The 20340-nt window shown below is 43.7% G+C and overlaps 2 protein-coding genes and 1 pseudogene across 2 annotated transcripts; 2 read left to right on the top strand and 1 right to left on the bottom strand.

Moving 5' to 3' along the window:
• The first annotated feature begins 6815 nt into the window (after positions 1-6815).
• Positions 6816-7515, top strand: LOC133903441 (protein TIFY 11e-like). The gene has a single exon (XM_062344825.1). It carries the CDS (start codon positions 6870-6872, stop codon positions 7365-7367), a length of 498 nt encoding a protein of 165 aa, XP_062200809.1. The 5' UTR covers positions 6816-6869; the 3' UTR covers positions 7368-7515.
• A 5138-nt stretch (positions 7516-12653) lies between these two features.
• On the bottom strand, positions 12654-13300 carry LOC133903171 (protein ESSENTIAL FOR POTEXVIRUS ACCUMULATION 1-like). The gene is made up of 2 exons (XM_062344507.1): positions 13174-13300; positions 12654-13001 (listed from the first exon to the last, which is right to left on the bottom strand). Exons 1-2 carry the CDS (start codon positions 13192-13194, stop codon positions 12654-12656), a joined length of 369 nt encoding a protein of 122 aa, XP_062200491.1. The 5' UTR covers positions 13195-13300.
• Positions 13301-15524: 2224 nt separating this feature from the next.
• On the top strand, positions 15525-20340 carry LOC133903172 (uncharacterized; annotated as a pseudogene).

Here is a 20340-nt window from a genome sequence, read left to right on the forward strand (position 1 = left end):
CTAACTGTGGTATCTACGCAACGCTTGTTGATACTTAGCTGCTCGAATAGATGCTCGATCACGATAGTCATCGAGTAAATTGATGTTATCCGCATGTGATTTCTCTTGCCCCTCCTCCGAGTAACTTTTCACTCGCGGTGATCTGAACTGCAACTTAGTCAAGAGCACTTTCTCTACTCCATAAACTAAGCAGAACAGAGTTTCACCTGTCTACAAGACTATACCATTAACACGTTCAACTTGACCATTACTTTGTGGATGAGCTACTGAGGCGAAACACGTTTTGATGCCAAATTCTTCACAGAATGCAGAGAATGTCCTGCTACTGAACTGGCTACCGGTATCCATAATTATTCGATGCGGAATACCAAATCAAATAGTTATGCTCCTTATAAACTTCTTAGCTGTTTTTGAGGTTATCTTTCCCACGGGTTCAGCCTCAATCTATTTAGTGAACGTGTCGATAGCCATGAATAGGAATTTATAACAACCTTGGACCCTTGAGAATGGTCCTAGGATATCCTAGCCCCAAACAATGAAAGACCAAGAATGAGAAATTGCTTATAGAGCTTGGGCTGGTCTAATGGTCCGCCTTCTGAAAAATTTGCAGCTCTCGCACTTTTTGACCAACTTGGAAGCATCCTAGAGGACAGTCAACTAATAGAATCCTTGGCGGAAAGCTTTTTTGACCAAGGTGCTACAAGACACATGATTACCACACATGCCTCCATGGATATCGAGTAATATTTTATTGCCCTCTTCCTGCATATGCACTTTATCAAGATTTTGTTACTCCCCTTTCGGTAGAGCTTGTCATTTACCAAAGCGTAGAGCTTTGACTTATAAGCAATTTTCTCTGCATATGCATCATCATCAGGGATGTCTCGACCTTCGAGATAGGCTTGGTACGGAGTCATCCAAGTCAGTTCGTGTGCGAGTAGTACAGCATCTGCGTCTGCAGGTTCTGCCTTGCTGACTGGACCAGGCTACTGGTCGAGTTGGGCAGCATCCGTTCGATGAACTGTCAAAACATATGGCTTGAGGAGTTTCTCAACAAAGATCCCTACGGGTATCAGAGCTCAGGAAGAAGCGAGTCTATTAAGTTCATCAGCACCAGAGTTGTCAGTCCCCCTGATGCACGTTACTTCTAGCCCTTCGAACTTTTCCTCGAGCTTTCGCACCTCACTCAAGTAAGCCGCCATGTTATCATCTGAGCACTGGTACTCTTTTTGAACTTAGTTTACAACTAGTTGTGAGTCCCCTTTCATGAGAAGTCACCTAATTCCAAGTGATGCAGCTATACGGAGCTCGTTTACCAGCCCTTCATATTCTTCAACATTGTTAGAAGCTTTAAAATCTAATTGAACAATATACCTGAGTTCATCGCTTGTTATAGATTTGAGCACAATGCCAGCCCTCGAGCCTTGAAGCATGAGCGACTCATCAAAGAAAAGCGTCAAGTTATCCTCGACCACACTTAGCCTTGTTTCTTCAACATTTGTCCATTCGGCAATGAATTCTGCTAGTATCTCCAACTTCACGCTTATGCGTGGTATATATCCGATGTCAAATTCATTAAGCTCAATTGCACATTGCACAATTCGTCCAGTGGGCTCCCTATTGTGTATGACATCCTTCAGCAGATATGTCATCACGACGGTGATCCTGTGTGCTTGGAAATAGTATCGCAGCTTCCAGAAGATATCAAGATTGCATATAGCAACTTCTGCACTTGTGAGTATCGTAGCTCACGTAGTAAACATGTTTTTGGACCTCGGCCTTTTTATCAAGGCATTCCCGTTCGACCACCAAGACAATGCTTACCACTTGTGTGGTAGCTACAATGTACAAAAAAAACTTCTCTTTTTTGTTAGGCGGTGCGAGAATTAACGAAGATGATAAATACTTTTTTAAGTCCTAGAAGACGTGCTCCACTTCTTTTGTCCACTCGAACCGATCATGCTTCTTAAACAACTTGAAGAAAGGCATCCCTCACTTTCCCATCCTGAAAATAAATTGACTAAGAGCTGCAATGCACCTGTTAATTTTTGAACCACCTTCAGTATTCGAGGTAGTCGCATCTGGTCGAGAGTCTCAATTTTGTGTGGATTAGCCTCAATGCCTCAACTCGATACCAGGAAGCCGAGAAGCTTGCCAGGCGGAACAACAAACATGTACTTCTCCAGATTGAGCATCATACGATACTTCATGAGGTTCTTGAGCGTCTCCTTGAGATTGTCAATCAAAGCATATCTGGTTCTCGACTTGATTGCAATATCATCGACATAAGTTTCCACATTGCGCTCAATTTGGGGTTGTAGACAATTTTAAATACACCGTTGATAAGTAGCACCAATGTTCTTTGAACCGAAGGGCATATTTACATAGCAAAATACACTGAAAGGAGTAGTAAAAATAGCTTTCTCCTCATCCTCTATTCTCATGCTAATTTCGTGATACCCCGAATAGGCATGTAGAAAACATAGCAATGTACAACCCGCCGTAAAGTTGATGATTTGGTCGATGCGTGGAAGAGAAAAATAATCCTTTGGACATGCTTTGTTGAGGTCAATGAAGCCGACACACATTCTCCATCTACCATTAGCGAGCTTCTTGAAGAGGATGGGATTTGCGAGCTTCTTGAATAAAGCTTGCCTTAAAGAGTTTGTTGATCTCTTCCTAGATAGCATGGTGCTTATCCTCCACAAATCTTCGCTGCTTCTGCATTACAGGTTTGGAGTCAGGCTTAACAACTAGTCAATGCTCGATCACTTCCCTAGGGATTCCAGGCATATTGAACGGTTGCCATGCAAACACGTCTTTGTTTGCCCGAAGGAAAGTGATGAGCTCAAATTCTTATTTGTGGTCGAGGTTAGCCCAAACCCTAACCATCTTGGCTGGTTCAGACAGGTAGAGAGGCATCGCATTGATGGCACCATTAGTCTTTTTGTCACTAGCACCGTTGTTGGTCTCACCCTTGGTGGCATTATTCGACTTGGAGGTGTCAGCAAGACTTACAAGTTTGGAGTCCTTGATCTCAACAGTGGCTTGATGCTTCTAATGCTTGGAATTTGCGCCTTTAGAAGTGGTTACCTCTCGATTGAAGTGTTCAACCATGTTTAGGCTCTACTTGTCATATTTAACCGCCTCATGTTGATCTCCCCTAATAGTTATGACCCCATTGGAACCGAGAATCTTGAGTGTCTGGTTTGCATAGTGCACCACAGCCATAAATTTTCCTAGCATTGGACGGCCTAGGATCATGTTGTACATTGTCTCAAAGTCTACAATATCGAAGGTAAGCATCTCTGTCTGGAAGTTGTCAAGTGTGCCAAACGTAACTGGCAACTCGATCTAGCCTAGGGGCATAGTCGATGAGTTGGGGGTATGCCATGGAAAGGCTTGACTCCTGCCTTAAGCTCTGACCTCTAAACTCCTATCTTGTCTAGGGTCTTGGTGAATATGAGATTAAGCAAACTACCCCCATCGACCAAAGTTTAGGTGGCTTTGATGTTGAAGATAGTCAGTTAGACCACAATCGAGTATTGACCAGGGTATGGAACCGCGGCTAGGTGGTCAACTTGAATGAAGGTGATCGGAACCTCCGACCACTTGAGATATCGAATAGGCCCAGTTAGAGCCGAATTGGTCTTTTGTTTGACCGCCTTGTATTGCCTTTTAGATTCATACACAGCGGATCATCCAAAGACGTGTGCTAGATTTTGGTCGGCCTCATGAAATTCGATCTTGTCACAGTTAACGTTTGGCTTGGCCTGTTTGCTATTATGCTCAGCAATAACAACCTTGAACTTTTCGTCGACCTTCTTTCTGATGATATGGCATTCGTCAAAATCATGTTGGCTGGTACGATGTACAGAACACCACCTCCCAACACCTCGACTTTGGCCTTTGTTGTCCACAGTGTTGCGTGACTTGCTCATGTCAACCGCAGCTATGGTCATATTTGGACCCTTATGCATGTTGTCGGTTTTGTTCTTCTCCCCCCTGTTCTTTGAGGACTCGAACTTGTCCTTACCAGATCAAGGATTTTTGATGCGTATCTGGGCTTCCACTCGCTTTGCACACTTGTTAGCCAACTCAAAGAGCTCTTTGACTATATGAATCTTCCGAGTAGCCATCTTCCCGAGCAAATCCATGTCCTGGACACATCGCTTGAAGGCGATGATGACCAACTCGTCGGAGATGTCTAGCGAATGAAATCTCCGAGTGATTCATTCTCACATTGGTTCAGCTAATGGAGATCGTTCTCTGTTCTCAGTCGCTTGAATGTGCCTTGGAAGTTGGCTATGAAATGAGCCTCCAACTCGGCCCACGATCAGATCGAGTTAGGAGGTAGGTTCAACAACCAGGACTCGGCATGTCCATCAAGTGTGATCAGCAGATAATTAGTCATTACCTTGTTGTCATCGCCCCTTACTTGAATAAATCATGGTATAGATCTATAACCACTAGCTGGGGTTGATCTTCTCATCATACTTCTGGATTGGGTCCGCCATGAACTTCTTGGGCCATCGTATTGACCTAAGCTCGTGTACGAAAGCTTCACAACCTCCATCAAATTCTCAAGAGAAGGTGGGGGAGGACTATCGCACCTGTTTCTTCAAGCAGGGGAGTCACGTCGACCATCTTGTCTTGGAGATCTGCGATTATAAGGATGACAGTCGTCCTCGTGGCGCTCCTTGTGGTGTTTGTCTATCACTGTATGTAGATCACGCCGATTATGGGAAATGTGATTCCTCGTGTCTCTCTGGTTCCTGCGCCTAAGGATAGGGCAGTTGCAGTTGGGCCCGCAAAGTGGCGCTCAGGCTCGATCACTTGAGCTTCTTGCTTATGATCCCTCAACTTGGGGATACTTGCGTCTATGGCTCCTCGAGTCAATGTCTTGAAGGCTGGGCGCCTAGAGTTGCTAGGATTGTTCGCTCGAGCAACTTGGATCTGGGCCGCATCGAGTAGGGTCCTGACCTAGTTAATCATAGGGGTTAAATGATTTGCTGGATCCAACTCCAGAAGAGATCTCAGAATCAGATGGCCCCCCTGGACATTAGCATCTGGAGTGCTGAAAACATCACTGTCCAGACTTGGTTGTGGTCGAGATGATACTACTCCACGGTTGCTATTCTGAGCGTGCTCGTCCCTCGGTGTTTGAGCCACTGGCGGTGGAGGTGTGCCCATCGGAGTCGTCATTGAAGACCAAGAGGTACCTGACCTCCTGCAATCCGTCGATGGAGAGTTGTGTCAAGGACACGTAAGGCTCTAGCTGCATATGTCTCTTGTAGCATATCACCAGCAACGCTAGTACCATAAGAGGCAGCTACCGCTATTAGATCCTCAAAAATCTCTGTGCCATTGTTCACCATGGCATTTGGATTTACCACCATTGGGTCAGCAGGTGGGATACCAGCTCCCCTGGTCATGAACATGAATCGATCTGCTCGGCTGCTCTGGCTGGTGGTGAAGTCGTCGTCGCCACCCTCGTCACTGTCGATGTCCATGCACTGGATAACATTGGGCTCCCTAGGATCCCACTTGAGATTTTCCACCTCGCGTCATGCGTCCAATGTTCTGGACTCGATAATACCGGTGTAGATCAGTTCACCTTGATGGTCCCAGTGAAAGATCATAATTCCGAATGTGATCTCTGATCTGGATAGAGGCGATTTAAGGGTGATCGTTGTTGACCCGAAGTAGTCGTAGAAGTCATCATCGGAGAATCTAGTGTCGATATGCACTAGAGACATAGTCAATCCTCAAAAGCAGAAAACCCCTACATGGCGCGCCAACTGTCGAGAATTTGTTTCTGACAATGTGTCCAAAAAATAATGGGGTTACCTTCTTGAATCAGAGATCGAACATGAAGCAAGACATTGCGATGTATATAGGTTCGCCCCTCAGTTGGTGTAATACCCTACGTCCTTAGTGGATGATTATGTATATGTATTCACTTGAGTAAGATAATGTAGCTGACATATTACAAGGAGTAGACTAGATCTAGCATAATCTAGGGCTAAAGTCATCGAGTTCCTTCTGTGTCAAGGTCCTGATGCTTACCTCGAGTAATCGGAAAAAAGATTCTCCCCTTTGAGATCTGGGTCTCCATCTTATATAGAGGTGATGCATCGTTTTTTATCCATCTGTAGTTGATAGAGAGTTTTTCTTGTTGTCCAAGTAGATAAACTATTATGGATACTAGTCTTCTCAAGTTAGATAAGCAATCGAGAACTTTTTAATATACATATTCTACTTATAAGAGTATCAAGTATCATAGATTTGATTGGGTAATATTCAGAATTATTATGCATGCATATGATATACCCATCCTTATATAAGATATTCCTTATACATATATACTTATAGGTAAATATTTGATAGAATACTAGCGTCGCCAAGACGGATTATCAACGGCACACTGATTAATATTTTTTTTTGGCACGGGTACTAAACTGATCTCGCCCTTGATATACAATTGCTCTTTCTCCTGACTACCGCCGTGGTGACACAAGCGTCAAGCCGGACTATCTGTGGCGCGGCCATGTGGCCCACCGCGTGCGAGTGACCTGCATCTGGCCCCTTGAATTTTGATCCAACGGGTAGGTAGCTGCAGCCACGTAAGCACGCGCGACCAAGCCGACGTATTGGGGCCCGCCCGGACTTGCGCACGTTGCCCGTCTACCCGGCGGTGGTTGTGCTCCCACCGCTCCCCGCATTTTCCACGTGTTGTTCGTGCCGACGACCAACCGCCCCGCGCGCCTCACGAGACGAATCCTCCCAGCACCCACCTATAAAACCCAAACATCCAGCCAACGCAGATCCCATTCCTCATCGCACAATCAAGAACCACATCGCCGGCGATGGCGGCAGCAACTTCGGGAGCCACGGTTAGCACTGCAACAGCGACCAGCAGGTTCGCGGCGGCGTGCGGCGCGCTCAGCCAGTACGTCAAGGCGGCCGAGAGGGCGCACGCGCGGCCGGCCGTGCCCGTAAGGCCCCTCGCCCTCATGCCGGGCGCCGAGGTCCCCGACGACGACGACGACCAGGGACAGCCCGAGGCGGAGGGGCCCGCGCCGGCGAAGCTGACCATCGTCTACGGCAAGCGGGTGCTGGTCCTCGACGACGTCCCGGCAGACAAGGCGGCCGGCCTGCTGCGGCTGGCCGCTGCCGTGGCGCGAGGAACGGCGGACCCGAGCGGCTCCATGCGCGGCGAGCAGCTCTCCGCGGCCGACCTGCCGGTGGCAAGGAAGGCCTCGCTGCAGCGGTTCATGGAGAAGAGGAAGGGCAGGCTCGCCGCGCGCGGGGAGCCGTATCCCCAGCCCGCCTCCCGCCGTGACCATCTCGCGCTGGCGCTGTGAATCTTGGCACTAGTTAGAGTATTCTCCATGTGTGATGTTCAAGAAAATAGAGAAATGTACACATGAAAAAGCACGTTTCTTGAATACCGATGGAATTCATCCAAGTGTCTTGAAAAATTGGAGAAATTATACTATTTCTTTGACGATAGCAGAACATATTTTTACGTGTAGGAAGAACAGTTTCTTTTTTCAGGGAAGCGGTGATCAAATTGATCCAACTGATCTCCCAAGCTTGAAAAATGGACATCTTCTCTTCACATACGAACTGTTGCTGCACGGCTCTCACCTCTTACTAATTACTACCCAATTCCATTTTCAATTCCAAGCAGAACATTAACAAATTCTCGATTTCTATATGAAACAATATTAACAAAATACTACAGAGCAGAGCCTCTTCTTTTCTTTTCTTTTCTTTTCATATTAGGAGACGCAGACGCTACAGAATAATCGGTCAGAGCAGGTCCACGAAGTTCCCTCGAAGGCTCGAACTGGTCCATGAAAGGGACGGCCAAGAAAGAGGAAAGCGACCCGGCCGATGGCACGTTCCTGTCTCACGCCACACGCCTCCACCACGGAATTTCTAATCTTCAGCGTTCTCACGGGTTGAGAAGCTTCTTCTTCTTCTCTATTTTCTAACATCACTTTTGTGTGGTAAGCTGCCCTGCTCCGACTTTTTAAGTGGCAGCATCTTAAATTCTAATGTCTATCATTTACATAAACATACGTGTTTTTAGGTTATTATATAGAGACATGTGATAAAAGATACAATCGCATCGGGTAAGTGTAGTATACACATACTGTGGTATATGTGGATGTGCATTATCTTGTAATGAAAAAAATGGTACGAACCTACACTAAGTGAAAAAATAACATAAGTGATGGGTGATAACCGCTTGACCTCTCGGTCCGAACGTGTTATTGATGACTAGTTATAAGTCACGAGTAAAGAACCGTCACCAATTAGATCATTATTGACAGGTCAAAACTTGATCCATCACTAATAAAGCTTATAGTGACGGATCGTAACTCTGATCCATCACTTATTATAAGTCATAAGTGAAGGATCAAAGCTATGACAGGTCACTCGTGACTGATGAACGGTTTTCGTGTTTTTTGAAAAAAAAAGTCAAAAAAATATTTTTTCAACCGAGCCAACTAACTCAGTGCTATCACCACTCGCCACGTGTCTCTTTAACTTTCACACTATTTTTATACTTTACGTTCCGTAGAAATCGAACTTACGACGTACCCTTGTGTGCTTAGTATCCTAACCACATTACCCTCGCTTGTGTTTTGAAGGGAGCTAGATAAATATCATTTTACTTTTTTACCAATGGTCATAAGTGACGGGTCACAGTTATGACTCGGCGTAATATTCATTATACAATAGACACACAAACTTGTTGATCTGAAGTGCTTTCAATAAAATAGGTATAACTTTTGCATAACTATTCTAGTGCTACAGAAAAAATTACATCCGTTTCTCCCCGAGTTCGTCAGATTCGACAAATTTTTTAAGGCCAAAAACGGTATGAAAGATTGAGTTCTTGCCCCCAAAAGTTTCTGCACCTTTTTCGGAATGCACGTTTATATGCATGACCGTCACCCCTTACATCAAACTTGAACATAACTATACAATGATTCCTGTTCTAGTGCTATTGAAGTGAGAAAATAAAAGAAAAAGAAAATAAAAATAAAAAATATTTCACTTTGAATCTAAGATATTTTACTTTAAGAAAGATATGAAAAGCAAATTCAACGAAGAAGTAACACTTTTAACTCAAGATTTATTTCTTCTAGAGAAATTCAAGTTATGTCATATATGACTACAAAGCATATAAGTTACGGGTCACAACTATTCTACTATCAAAACTGAGCCAAGTATTTATGAATATTATCATTAGTGATGGGTCATAATTTAATCTGTCACTAATGACTGGTCTAAGAGACCTATCACTAATGAGTTTGTTATTGGTGGCATGTCAAAACTTGACCTATAACCAATGATTGGTCTAGGATAATCTGTCACTAATTAATGAATTGTTATTGGCACTACTACAAAAGCTATTTTTCGAGACACCTAGGTTTCATTTCTATAGACGGTTCATAAGAGCAACCACCTGAGAAAGTGGCTGTAGCCCCGTGCGGCTGAGGAACGCCTGTGAAAACTAATTTTCACAGGCGGTTTCTTATGCCAACCGCCTGTGAAAATGGACCTGTGAAAATTAGTTTTCACAGGCAGTTGCTTATGTCAACCGCCTGTGAAAATAGCTTCATAAATAGTGCATCGTCTCCAGGACCTCGATTCAGACAGGCTCTACTGTTGTCTGAACAGTAGAGCTCTCAAGTGGCGGCGGATTTGAAAAATATGGGGGAGGGGGGGGGGTAGAGGTTTAGTTTTTGAATTTCTTTGAGGAACCAAATAAGGTATGGGTATCTCATCCCTCGCTTGTATTTTTTTAAGTTTAGATTTAGATTTAAGGCTAAATTAGGGTTTAAATGTGATCTAGAGATGCTCATGGTTCTTGCCATTTAGATCATCAAATTAGCTCAAATTTGTTACCAATATTGATTTAATTGTGTAGATTCACATGATTCTAGCATTATATTTTAAAAATGTAGCTAGAATTTGATGTTTTTTAGCCTTAGGAGGTTTCATCATGAATGGGGATTTTTTCTCTAGATCTAGATCTCCAGGGAGAGGGATTTTTCTCTAGATCTAGATCTAGATCTAGGTTTTTTCTTTTCTTAAAAAAAATCTTTTTTATTCTGATTTTCAAATTAATTAATTAATTAATGTATCTAATTTTGTGGTTGAAGTTAAAGATGGACAGAGCATGGATGTACGATGTGCCGAGATATAGGGAAATATACATCAAAGGACTCTCTGCTTTTACTGAAGCCGCCGAGAATGAAGCTATGACTAAGAAGACAAAGGAAATATATTGTCCATGTTCTGACTGCAAGAACCAAAAATTGTGGGACGAATCAAGCATAATCAAATCACACTTGATCTTGAGAGGTATTGTTGAGGATTACAAATGTTGGTCCAATCACGGCGAACAACGTACAAGCGAACGAAACAAGGACATCGTTGCTGATCAAGTGGATGGTGATGATGAGGGAGCAATCGAAGGCGACACTGATGTTATGATGGATGATGATACTGATTTTGATCTAGAGGAAATGCTGCGCCACGCAGAACCGCATATTTTAAAGGATACGAGAGGTTTAGATAATTTCGAGGCGTTACAGAAGGCATCGAAGGAACTTTTGTATGAGGAATCGAAGGGCTGTGATAGGGAGTTTACGGTGTTGCATTCGGTGCTTGAACTTCTAAGGTTGAAGGCCAGCAATGGATGGTCCGACAAGAGTTTCTCGGATCTGTTGAGTCTCTTGGCAAATATACTTTCGAAGTCTAACTCCTTGCCTACCACTACTTATCAGGCAAAAAAGCTTATCTGCCCGTTGTCATTGGATGTGCAAAAAATACACGCGTGTCCAAACCACTGTATCCTCTACTGTAAAGAGTATAAAACCTTGGATAGATGTCCAGTGTGCAATGCGAGTCGGTACAAGAGGAATGATGATTGTGAGGACGAAGATGTTTCCGCCAACGCGAAGAAGAAGAAGAGTAATGCTGGTCGTGATGAAGAAGACACTTCTTCCAACGCGGAGAAGAAGAGAAGAAGTCCTGCGATGGTGATGTGGTACCTACCAGTGATCTCCCGCTTGCAGCGTTTGTACTCGAACCCTAGGGACTCTGAACTAATGCGTTGGCATTTTGATAAGCGCAAGAAGGATGGAACTAAGATTCGACATCCCGCTGATGCTAGCCAATGGAGAAAGTTCGATGCTATGTATCCAGAGGTCGTTGAAGAACCAAGAAATGTAAGGTTCGCGTTGAGTACCGATGGAATGAATCCTTTCGGTGACATGAGCACCTTACATAGCACTTGGCCAGTGGTCCTGGCCATCTACAACCTTCCTCCATGGCTATGCATGAAGCGGAAGTACCTTATACCGTCCATTCTTATCCAAGGACCGAAACAACCTGGCAACGATATAGATGTATTTCTGGAACCATTGATGGAAGATATGGCGAAACTGTGGAATGAGGGGGTCCAGGTGTGGGATGAGTTCCGACCACAATACTTCACGCTGAAAGCCATGATTTTCGTTACCATCAATGATTATCCCGCCCTTTTTTCCCTATCGGGATAGGTTAAAGGGAAACAAGGATGCGCAGTGTGCTTGGATGAAACCGCATCTGTGTACCTTCCGTACTCACAGAAGGTAGTGTACACGCGACACCGACGGTTCTTACTCAGAACTCACAGATATCGCAAGATGAAGAAACATTTTGACAACACGGTTGAGGAGGATACTGGCCCGAAACCTCGCAGCGGGGCACTAGTGTTTCAAATGGTCAGTAGCATCAAGGTTGTTTTTGGGAAGCCGCCGAATGGTAAAAAGAGGAAGAAAAGTGAGACGTCGATCATCACGCTGTGGAAGAAGATGCCGATTTTCTTTAAGTATTTACCCTACTGGAAGGACTTGGACGTCCGTCATAGCATCGATGTCATGCACGTTGAGAAGAATGTGTGTGATAGCATCATTGGCCTCTTATTGGATATACCGGGCAAGACAAAGGATGGAATCAAGTCACGTAAGGACTTGGTGCATTTTGAAATCAGGCCAGAGTTACACCCTAAAGACAGACCAAATGAGAAACATTATCTTCCCCCGGCTAGCTACTCTCTGAACCTGAGGAAAAAAAGGCACTGTGCAAGTACTTACGTGGGGTGAGAGTTCCGACTGACTACTCATCCAACATTAAGAACCTAGTCTCGATGAAAGATTTGAAGCTAATCGGCATAAAGTCTCACGATTGTCATGTGATGACGATGCAAATGCTCCCTATTGCTATCATGGGTATCAAGCCAAGATACATAAAGGTGGTCATCACACGGTCAAGGAGGACCGCGCCTAGAAGCCGCCGCCGCCGATCGAGGAGGACCGCGCCTAGGAGCTGCCGCCGAGGAGTTGCACACCGCCAAGGAGGACCGCACCGACGCCGAGGAGGAGCCGCTGCCGCCGAGGAGGACCGCGCTGACGCCGCCTAGGAGGTGCACGCCGCCGAGGTTTGCATGAACGAGAAATATTGTCATCCCTTTGAGTATCCTTTTCATAATTGTTTCCCTCCTTTCCATGTGCTGCATAGCGAGGGAAACCTTTGTCACGGGAAGCATCACCCTCTTTGCCTGAATCTCCCCACCGATCACGCTAATTTTCAGACTCACGACGTTGGTCACAGTTGCCTTCCTTATTATTGGAATCACCCCAGCGCTCCTGTGGAGCACGGCGACTATCCACAGAATACTTGGAAGAGTCATCTGACCATCTTTCCACTTTGCGTGTATCACCGTGTTCCTTGTCCATCTCCCTCCAGCGGCTCCACCGATGGGTTGAATTTGGTTCCCTTTCGTCATCACGCCAGCGGTCACGACGCCCAGTTTTACCATCAAGCACAGAAGCCCTGAAGACATCTTCTTTGTTCACACTGTAGCCCAGGTCTTCACCATTCCCTGATGTCTTCAAAACATCTGAGCGGATACCCTGTGAAATGGGATCCTGCAACAAGCAAATAATCATATAAATCACCACAGCACCATAAACAAGCAAATAACTAAGACAAATATACACCTCACGAAAGCCCTATTACTGCAATCACCATGTATGATATTAATAGTACGACTTCCAGCAGCAAAAGCCTAGCTACTGTACTAGCTCCTTAAGAACTAACCTTGTTTTCTCCCACCTTCATAAGCCACTGAGGAGAAAGGGGTATTTCAGTATCCAGGCCTTGCTTCTCTGCAATAACCAAAAGCTATCATCAATATGACAGGAAACATGATATACTATCAAAAAATGCATAAGGCTCATAACGCACTATAAACAACTTACTATTACTGAAGTAAGCTTCATCTATTCTAACTGATAGTTGCATTTTATTAAAGAAAAAAAATTCTCAATAGTCAGACAAGAGAAACATGCAAGTAATCTTGAAGTATAAATTAGATGAAAGTAACTGGATCAGAGGTTTTTGCAGTGTATTATAAAGTTAAGTGTTTTTTGCCATGATAATACCATAGATTGCTAATGTAATTCAAATAAGCTTCCAGAGCCACCGCCGAGGAGTTGCACACCGCCGAGGAGGACCGTGCCGACACAGCCGAGGAGGACCCCGACGACGACCTCCGCCGAAGCCGTACGTGGTTAATAGCTTCATATCCCCCTCCCGGCCGAGCCGTCGTAGTCGGTTCTCCAGCCGGCTGTGTGATTCCCTGCTTCAATTTCTGAATCAAGTGAATTTGTTATTTTGCAAGATCAATAAGATGGAACTCCTTGATGTTCCCACGGCAGTGTTCTGTCTTGAAGTAGTGTGCAGGTAGATAAGTTGGAGCAGCGGATGTGCTGATGCAAATATCTGATAGCAGAGCATCCATTGTGCTGTTCCTGTTGTTCTTAACCTATGATATAAAAAAAAAATTGTTACATAAATTGCAAGGATGGTGGATCAATAGAAGTCCTTGTTATTGGTTCATACATCTTTTCCTTTTGATTCTCTTTTACACAACAAGTTGAGGCAATTTGATTTGAGTAGCATATATTTGCAAATCTGCCAAATTATACTAGTATGGGAAGGAAGGATGGAGAGCCAGATCTCATAGGAAAAGAAATTAATTGGTTGTAGCCGTTTGATGTCGAAAGTTGGTATTACCACATGTATTAAAGTCTGATGCAGTCTGGTGGTTCCCAAATTCTTCCTCACAACTTCATGAAGGTACTTGCCATCATAAGAAGGTCCTAACACATTTAGCATGTTTGCAATAGGCTTTCAATATTTACTCGGATATGAAAGTCATAATTTATTTATGGTTAAGATAACAATGCATCTCCAAAGTTATCCCACGAAGGGATATAGTTTGAACTTTAGACTAGCACATCAAACAATAAATTTCTGACTCTACAATGTACAATATCATATATCTCACCAAGTTAGTGTTGCCTTAGTTTTTTTTTTTTTAAAAAGAAAGGTTAGTGTTGCCTTGGAAATCTTACAATATTTGAAACTCCGTTGCTGGAATGATTCCTCAAATCCCTCCACCGTCGATAGAAAGAATTGTTACAAGGTTGCCATAAGTTGGTGGCTGGATGTATTTTCAAACCCACATGTATGTTTAACAAAATCGCATATCCTCTCTATATCCCCTAGTTCATACCGATGTTTTGAGTTATCCAAACATGCTGCATTGTACATAGGTATTTTGACCTTTTATTTTAGTTCTATTAAAGGACATGTTTTGAGTTAGATACTGTGAATTAGTTTACGATTGTCCTTATGATAAGTGAAGAACTAATAGCAGAAATTATATGCTATACCTTGAGACGTTTAGAATCAGGGGGAAGAAATTCCATATAATCTGATTACCAAAAACCATCCAAGGTCTAAGTACCCAAGGCAATAAATCACATGAGCATGGAATTGAATCCTTGAACTTGAGCAATTTAACTATAAAATTGATGATTCTTATTTTGGTGTGTTCATAACTATAACTGATTGGTGGATTTCTTATCAAAGAGTATGTCCCAATCATTATAACTGATTGGCGGTTGCTGCCGGATGAGACGAAGGAGTTCCTGTGGGCAACATTGCAGAAAACCATCCGATTCCCCTCGGGAACAGAGGAAGCAGCTAAACAAAATGCATTGAAAACTATGGGAAAGAGCTTCTGGGGCTGGAAGAGTGAGCTGAATAAGGAATTCGTGAAAAAGAACCTGATACCCTTTAACAAATATGGAAAGGTTACGCCAAACCAATGGGCAGAGTTTGTTAAGTAGAAAACCACACCTGAGGCCATCAGATTGGGTGAATCGTTCAAGCACCTTGCGAAGAAGAACAAGCACCACCATCACCTGGGCTCATCTGGGTACGCCTCCAAAATTCCTGATTGGAGGAGGCAAGAAGAAGAGGCTGCCTGGGCTGGGAAACCCAACCCTTTGGAAAATTGTGACGAGAAAAGCAGGAACTGGGTCTACGCTCGGTCACAACGAACCGAGTCTGGGGACTTAGTCTTTAATAGCCCCGAGACCATGGAGGTGACCCAGACCATCCAGGGGATTGCTAATGAAGGGTCTCTAGAGCACAATAGGGAGAATGACCTGCTTACCAAGGCCCTGGGGAATAAGGAACACCCAGGTCGCACTCGAGGCATCGGATCAAAAGTGGGCTGGAAGCATGTGTTCCCAGACGCCGTGGGCCATTACAAGAACCGTAATAGATATAAGAAGACCCTAGAGGAACAGATACAAGAACTGGTTAAGGTCTAATTCATGAAGATATGGAATGAAAAGGAAAGGTAAATGATGGCATTAATGCTGATAGAGCAACCAACCAGCCCAGGCTTTCAAAGCAGTGTTGGGTCCACGCATGTCGATAGCCAGAGATATCCTATGGATGATATCACAGAGGCTACCCCTTGCATTCTACATGTTCCGGTCGGCAAGGGAGACTTCACTGTCGAGGCTGCCATTGGCCAGGCCATTCCAGGCCGTGTGTTTCACACTTAAGATATTCCAGCCGGTACGCCAAGGTACAAGTCAACTCGGTGCAGCTGGTTTTCAAGAAGTACAAGCTTGACATCAGCACACCTGAGGGTATCGAGATTCTCGATGAGGTTGTTGGCAACTTCATTCTGTGGCCCAGATGGGATATCATCTTCAGCTATCAGAAGTCACAATCACCAGCGTCACGGCTGTCCCAGCGCATAGCATCTCTGCCTCAGACACCTCCACCCCAGAGCCAACCCTCTCCGCCTCAGGCACCTCAGCCTCAGAGCCAAGTCTCTCTGCTTTAGGCACCTTAGCCTCAGAGCCAAGCCTCTCCGCCTCAGGCACCATCGCCCCCGCGCCCAGTATCTCCGTCTCATGCAACTTTTCATCGTGCTTCACCATCTACAACTCCGGCACATCCGCCTCCAGTGTCTCTGACTCCGGCATCTCCGCCTCCAGCATCTCCGCCTCCAGCACATCCATCACCTGAGCATCGGAGAGTCCTAAAATGATTACCCCATATGAGAAGACTCTACCTGATCCGGTGAAGAGGTGGCTTATGTCCTCAAAAGAAAAGGAATCATCTGCTCAGGAATCTCCAGCGAAGGACGATCTTGCGAAAAAGACTGGCAAAACATTAAGTACCCCTCAAATGGATTTCTTGTCTACACCAGATGTTCCTGAGAAATATGAGCATGGCAAGCCATTTCTGCCATCGTTTCAACTCCAAGAAGGTCCATGGGAGATGATGAAATTCCACGAATGGTACATGAGAGCATGTCGCACGGGGTTCTCCATAATCACTGTTTTTCTCCCCGCTAACGTTTATCTAAGCGGAGATTTCTATCTCATGTTGGATTTTAAGGACATGCGCGCTTTGTTCCGACCGAAAAACTCGACATCAATCTCATAAGCGTGTGGTGCATGTAAGTGCCTACAATCTACCCCTACGTTCATATATCTACCAATGTATACTATAGAAGCTAATGACTAGTGACTTGATCTGTAGGATGCAATTTAACTATGCGAAAAAGTTGAAGAGGCCTGTCGAATTCATTAATCCGCAACGAATTTCTCAACCCAATATGATCGTGAACTTGAGGACTGATGACCCCCAGATTAAAGCAAGGGTCCTAAAAGACTTGACCAAATCAAAAAGGCTCAAAATGTCAGCCTACATAGGAAGGGCTATGCTAAAAATACAGGATAAGGATTGCATCTTGACTCCCTACAACTTTAAGTAAGTGTGATACGTCATGAACCTAACATAAGTATTCAACTTAGTTGATCGATCAAGAATATAACATAAGTATTCATGTAAAGATCACTATATTTGTATAATGCTGATGTCGAAGTTGAGCAGACTCATGGTCCTTGACTCAGTCGATTTCTAACAAAAATCCTACCAAGATTTCATTGACATTATACAGAGGTAAAAGAAACCCCCATACATAAAATTCTTATAAATCATTTATGAATTGATAATTAATTATTGACATTTGAATAGAGCCTACAAGTGGTACGTATCGAAAGGTGGGATACACGATACGGTCAAGCCGGATGCGATGGCGGTCCGTACACACTTTCTGGTAATAACACACTTCTAATGCTTGCATCTCGCTATTTATGACGAAGAGTCTTATTGAATTAACGAATACGTTGCGTTTTTATTTGAAGTGCCACAAGCAAGGTTTCAATAGCGTTCTTTGTGGATATTATGTTTGCGAGTTTCTTAGGGTAAACGGGAGGTACACAACGAACCCTGAGGACGTAAGTCATTATTGCGTACGCACATTCTTATTTGGTTATGTTTTCGTTGTCAGTAGTGTTTTAACTCTTTTAGTTGTGTTTTCAATCTAGGCACGGATGGTCCAAAATAAAACCGACCAATCTCTCACAGACAAAGATATCCAAAACGTCCAACGTGACATATGTCGGTTTATTATGCACGAAGTCATCCACAAGAACGACATATTCTTTGATCGCGGAGGCGAATTAGCTAGACATCCTATGCTTTGTGAGTGGGAGAAGAAAGACTTTTAGCAATATAGGCTTGTGATGTTGTGAATATTATTGTACTTGTATTAAATATTAAAATTTGTGAAATCTGTGATGCTATTGATATCTGTGATGTTATTGAAATTGTGTGAAATCTGGAGGGAATAAAATATATTCTAATTATTTTTTTGAAAGAAATACATACCACAGGCGGTTGGCTTAAGGAACCGTCTGTGAAAATCCATTTTCACAAGTGGTTGACTTAGCAAACCGCTTGTGGAAATACATTTCCACATGCGGATGACTTAAGAAACCGCTTGTAGAATCCATTTCCACAGGCGGTCAATTTTTCGTCTATGGAAATCGTTCATTTCCACAAGCCTTCGTTCCCAGGTGGGTGCGCTAAACGACTGTGAAAAAGGTGTTTCCACCCGCATGTGTAGTAGTATTGTGTAGTAGTGTGATGATGGGTTAAATTTTCACCCGTCACCAATTACTCTTCTAAAATGACTCATCATCACTGAAAAATTATTATTAATGATGTGTCATAACCAGATATGTCATTTTATTATAAGTGATAAATTATATTACGATGCATCGTTTAGATAGTATCTTGTTTGTCCTTTTTTCATACAGTGCTAATCGGAGTTTGCTCCCCTTTGAATGCTTTAGGGGACGTGCACCACTTTGCCCGCCTGCCTTTTCTCATTCATGACCAGGCACGAAGTTTCTGTGACGACGTGTGGTTCGGTGTTTGAAATGCAACCGTGTCAAACTGTCCAGTCGGTCCGGTTCCTGTGCTAGTTTCTTCTTCGAGGTGTTCTTTAGTAATTAATAGTATCCTACGGGAAAATGGATGTTAGGTGGTTTTGAGCTATGACCAAAAACTAGAGAGTGTGCATTGTTATTTTCCGGATGTTTTCTCCGTAAAAGTCATCTATTTTTGTGCTGTTTCGACATAGATTCAAGATTTTTCCAAGTGGGTACCCTACTACAGATAATGTCATCACAAACGTATGGTAACCCTCGTATGTGTACGTGAAAATTGTTATCACAGATGGTTAACAAAATTCGTTTATTATAGTGTACTAGCTCATATGAGTTGTTTTAGAATGAAAAACAGGAACATTTTTTCCCCCACATGAATGGAACCTCGCCGCATGCTCTAAGTAGCGCACGAAGCCCACCTACCAATTGGGCAATGTGACCATGCGAGCTTGTTGTCACGGATAGGATACATATTTCTTTTGACCCTATTTTCACTATATATTTATTAAAACTATTTTTTACATTTTTCTGTTGAAGCGTGGCGAAGGAAATTCAAATTTAGTATGCTTGGGAAATTCAAATTTAGCGTGCTTGGGAAATTCGAAATATTATCAATAGTCTAGTATAACATATGCTTTTTAGCTAGAACAATCTATAATACTTTAATACATATATAATATTTAATTATCATAGGCGTACCCTTTGAAAACCATCAATGATAACTTTATCTATATCTATATAGACAGGTATAGATAATCGGATGTTTTTTTACTGTTCATCTGACTTATTAAAGGGTTAATATGTAAAATTAAATCATATTTTTTCTAAAAATACTATCAATCATCTATTATTTACCTTATATACTAATATCTCTTATCTACTAATTCATCTCCTTTCAAACTCACCACCAAATATGAGTTTGAAGGAGCTCGACCTCAGCCGCAACACGCTCTCCGGGGACCTCTCCCCTGTCGCCGCCGTCACCGGCCTCCGCGCCGCCAAGCCTGAAGACGTTAGCCGTCAAAGCGAGGTACACGATGGCGGGGTACATCAATTGGTTCTTGCAACTCCTCAAGCTGTTCCCTTGCCTGCAGACGATCTACATCAGGGTAATTTTATCTTGCCCACTGTGTTCTTGGTACCTACGCATCGTCTCTTGCATAGATCGATCGTGGCTACTGAAGTTCATGTATGTTATGTACAGTCAGACACTTGGACTTGGCCGGTTGTCGAAGCCGCCGCACTAGAGTCGTGAGACGTGCTGAGATGGGTACCTTGCATCGACAACCACCTTGAGAAGGTGGTGCTTGAGGTTTACAGGGGCTACGAGTGGCAGAGGGAGATGGTCAAGTTCCTTCATGGGAGGAGCAGGTTCCTCAAAGCCATGGAATTCCACTGCATGGATGACACCGGCAAGCCCCCTGTCGAAGAATGGGTCAGGAAGCCGCAGGAGCTCCTGTGCCTCAACAGTCGCGCATCAAGATTTGCACGTTTCCTCTTCTTCAATGGTCAGCTGCAGACTAAGCATCTGGACATTTGTCACCATTAGTGGTACAAGAGGAAGTACTATGATAATCGCTACGAGGTTTGA

This window comes from Phragmites australis, chromosome 21, assembly GCF_958298935.1.
Source record: "Phragmites australis chromosome 21, lpPhrAust1.1, whole genome shotgun sequence".
Classification (NCBI taxonomy): domain Eukaryota; kingdom Viridiplantae; phylum Streptophyta; class Magnoliopsida; order Poales; family Poaceae; genus Phragmites; species Phragmites australis.

Excerpts from the sequence above, each read along its gene's own strand:
- LOC133903441 (XM_062344825.1), top strand. The coding sequence starts at position 6,870 with ATGGCGGCAGCAACTTCGGGAGCCACGGTTAGCACTGCAACAGCGACC.
- LOC133903171 (XM_062344507.1), bottom strand. The coding sequence starts at position 13,194 with ATGAAGGTGGGAGAAAACAAG. Across the intron at positions 13,002-13,173 it reads TGAAGGTGGGAGAAAACAAG|GATCCCATTTCACAGGGTAT; the intron begins GTTAGTTCTTAA and ends TGCTTGTTGCAG.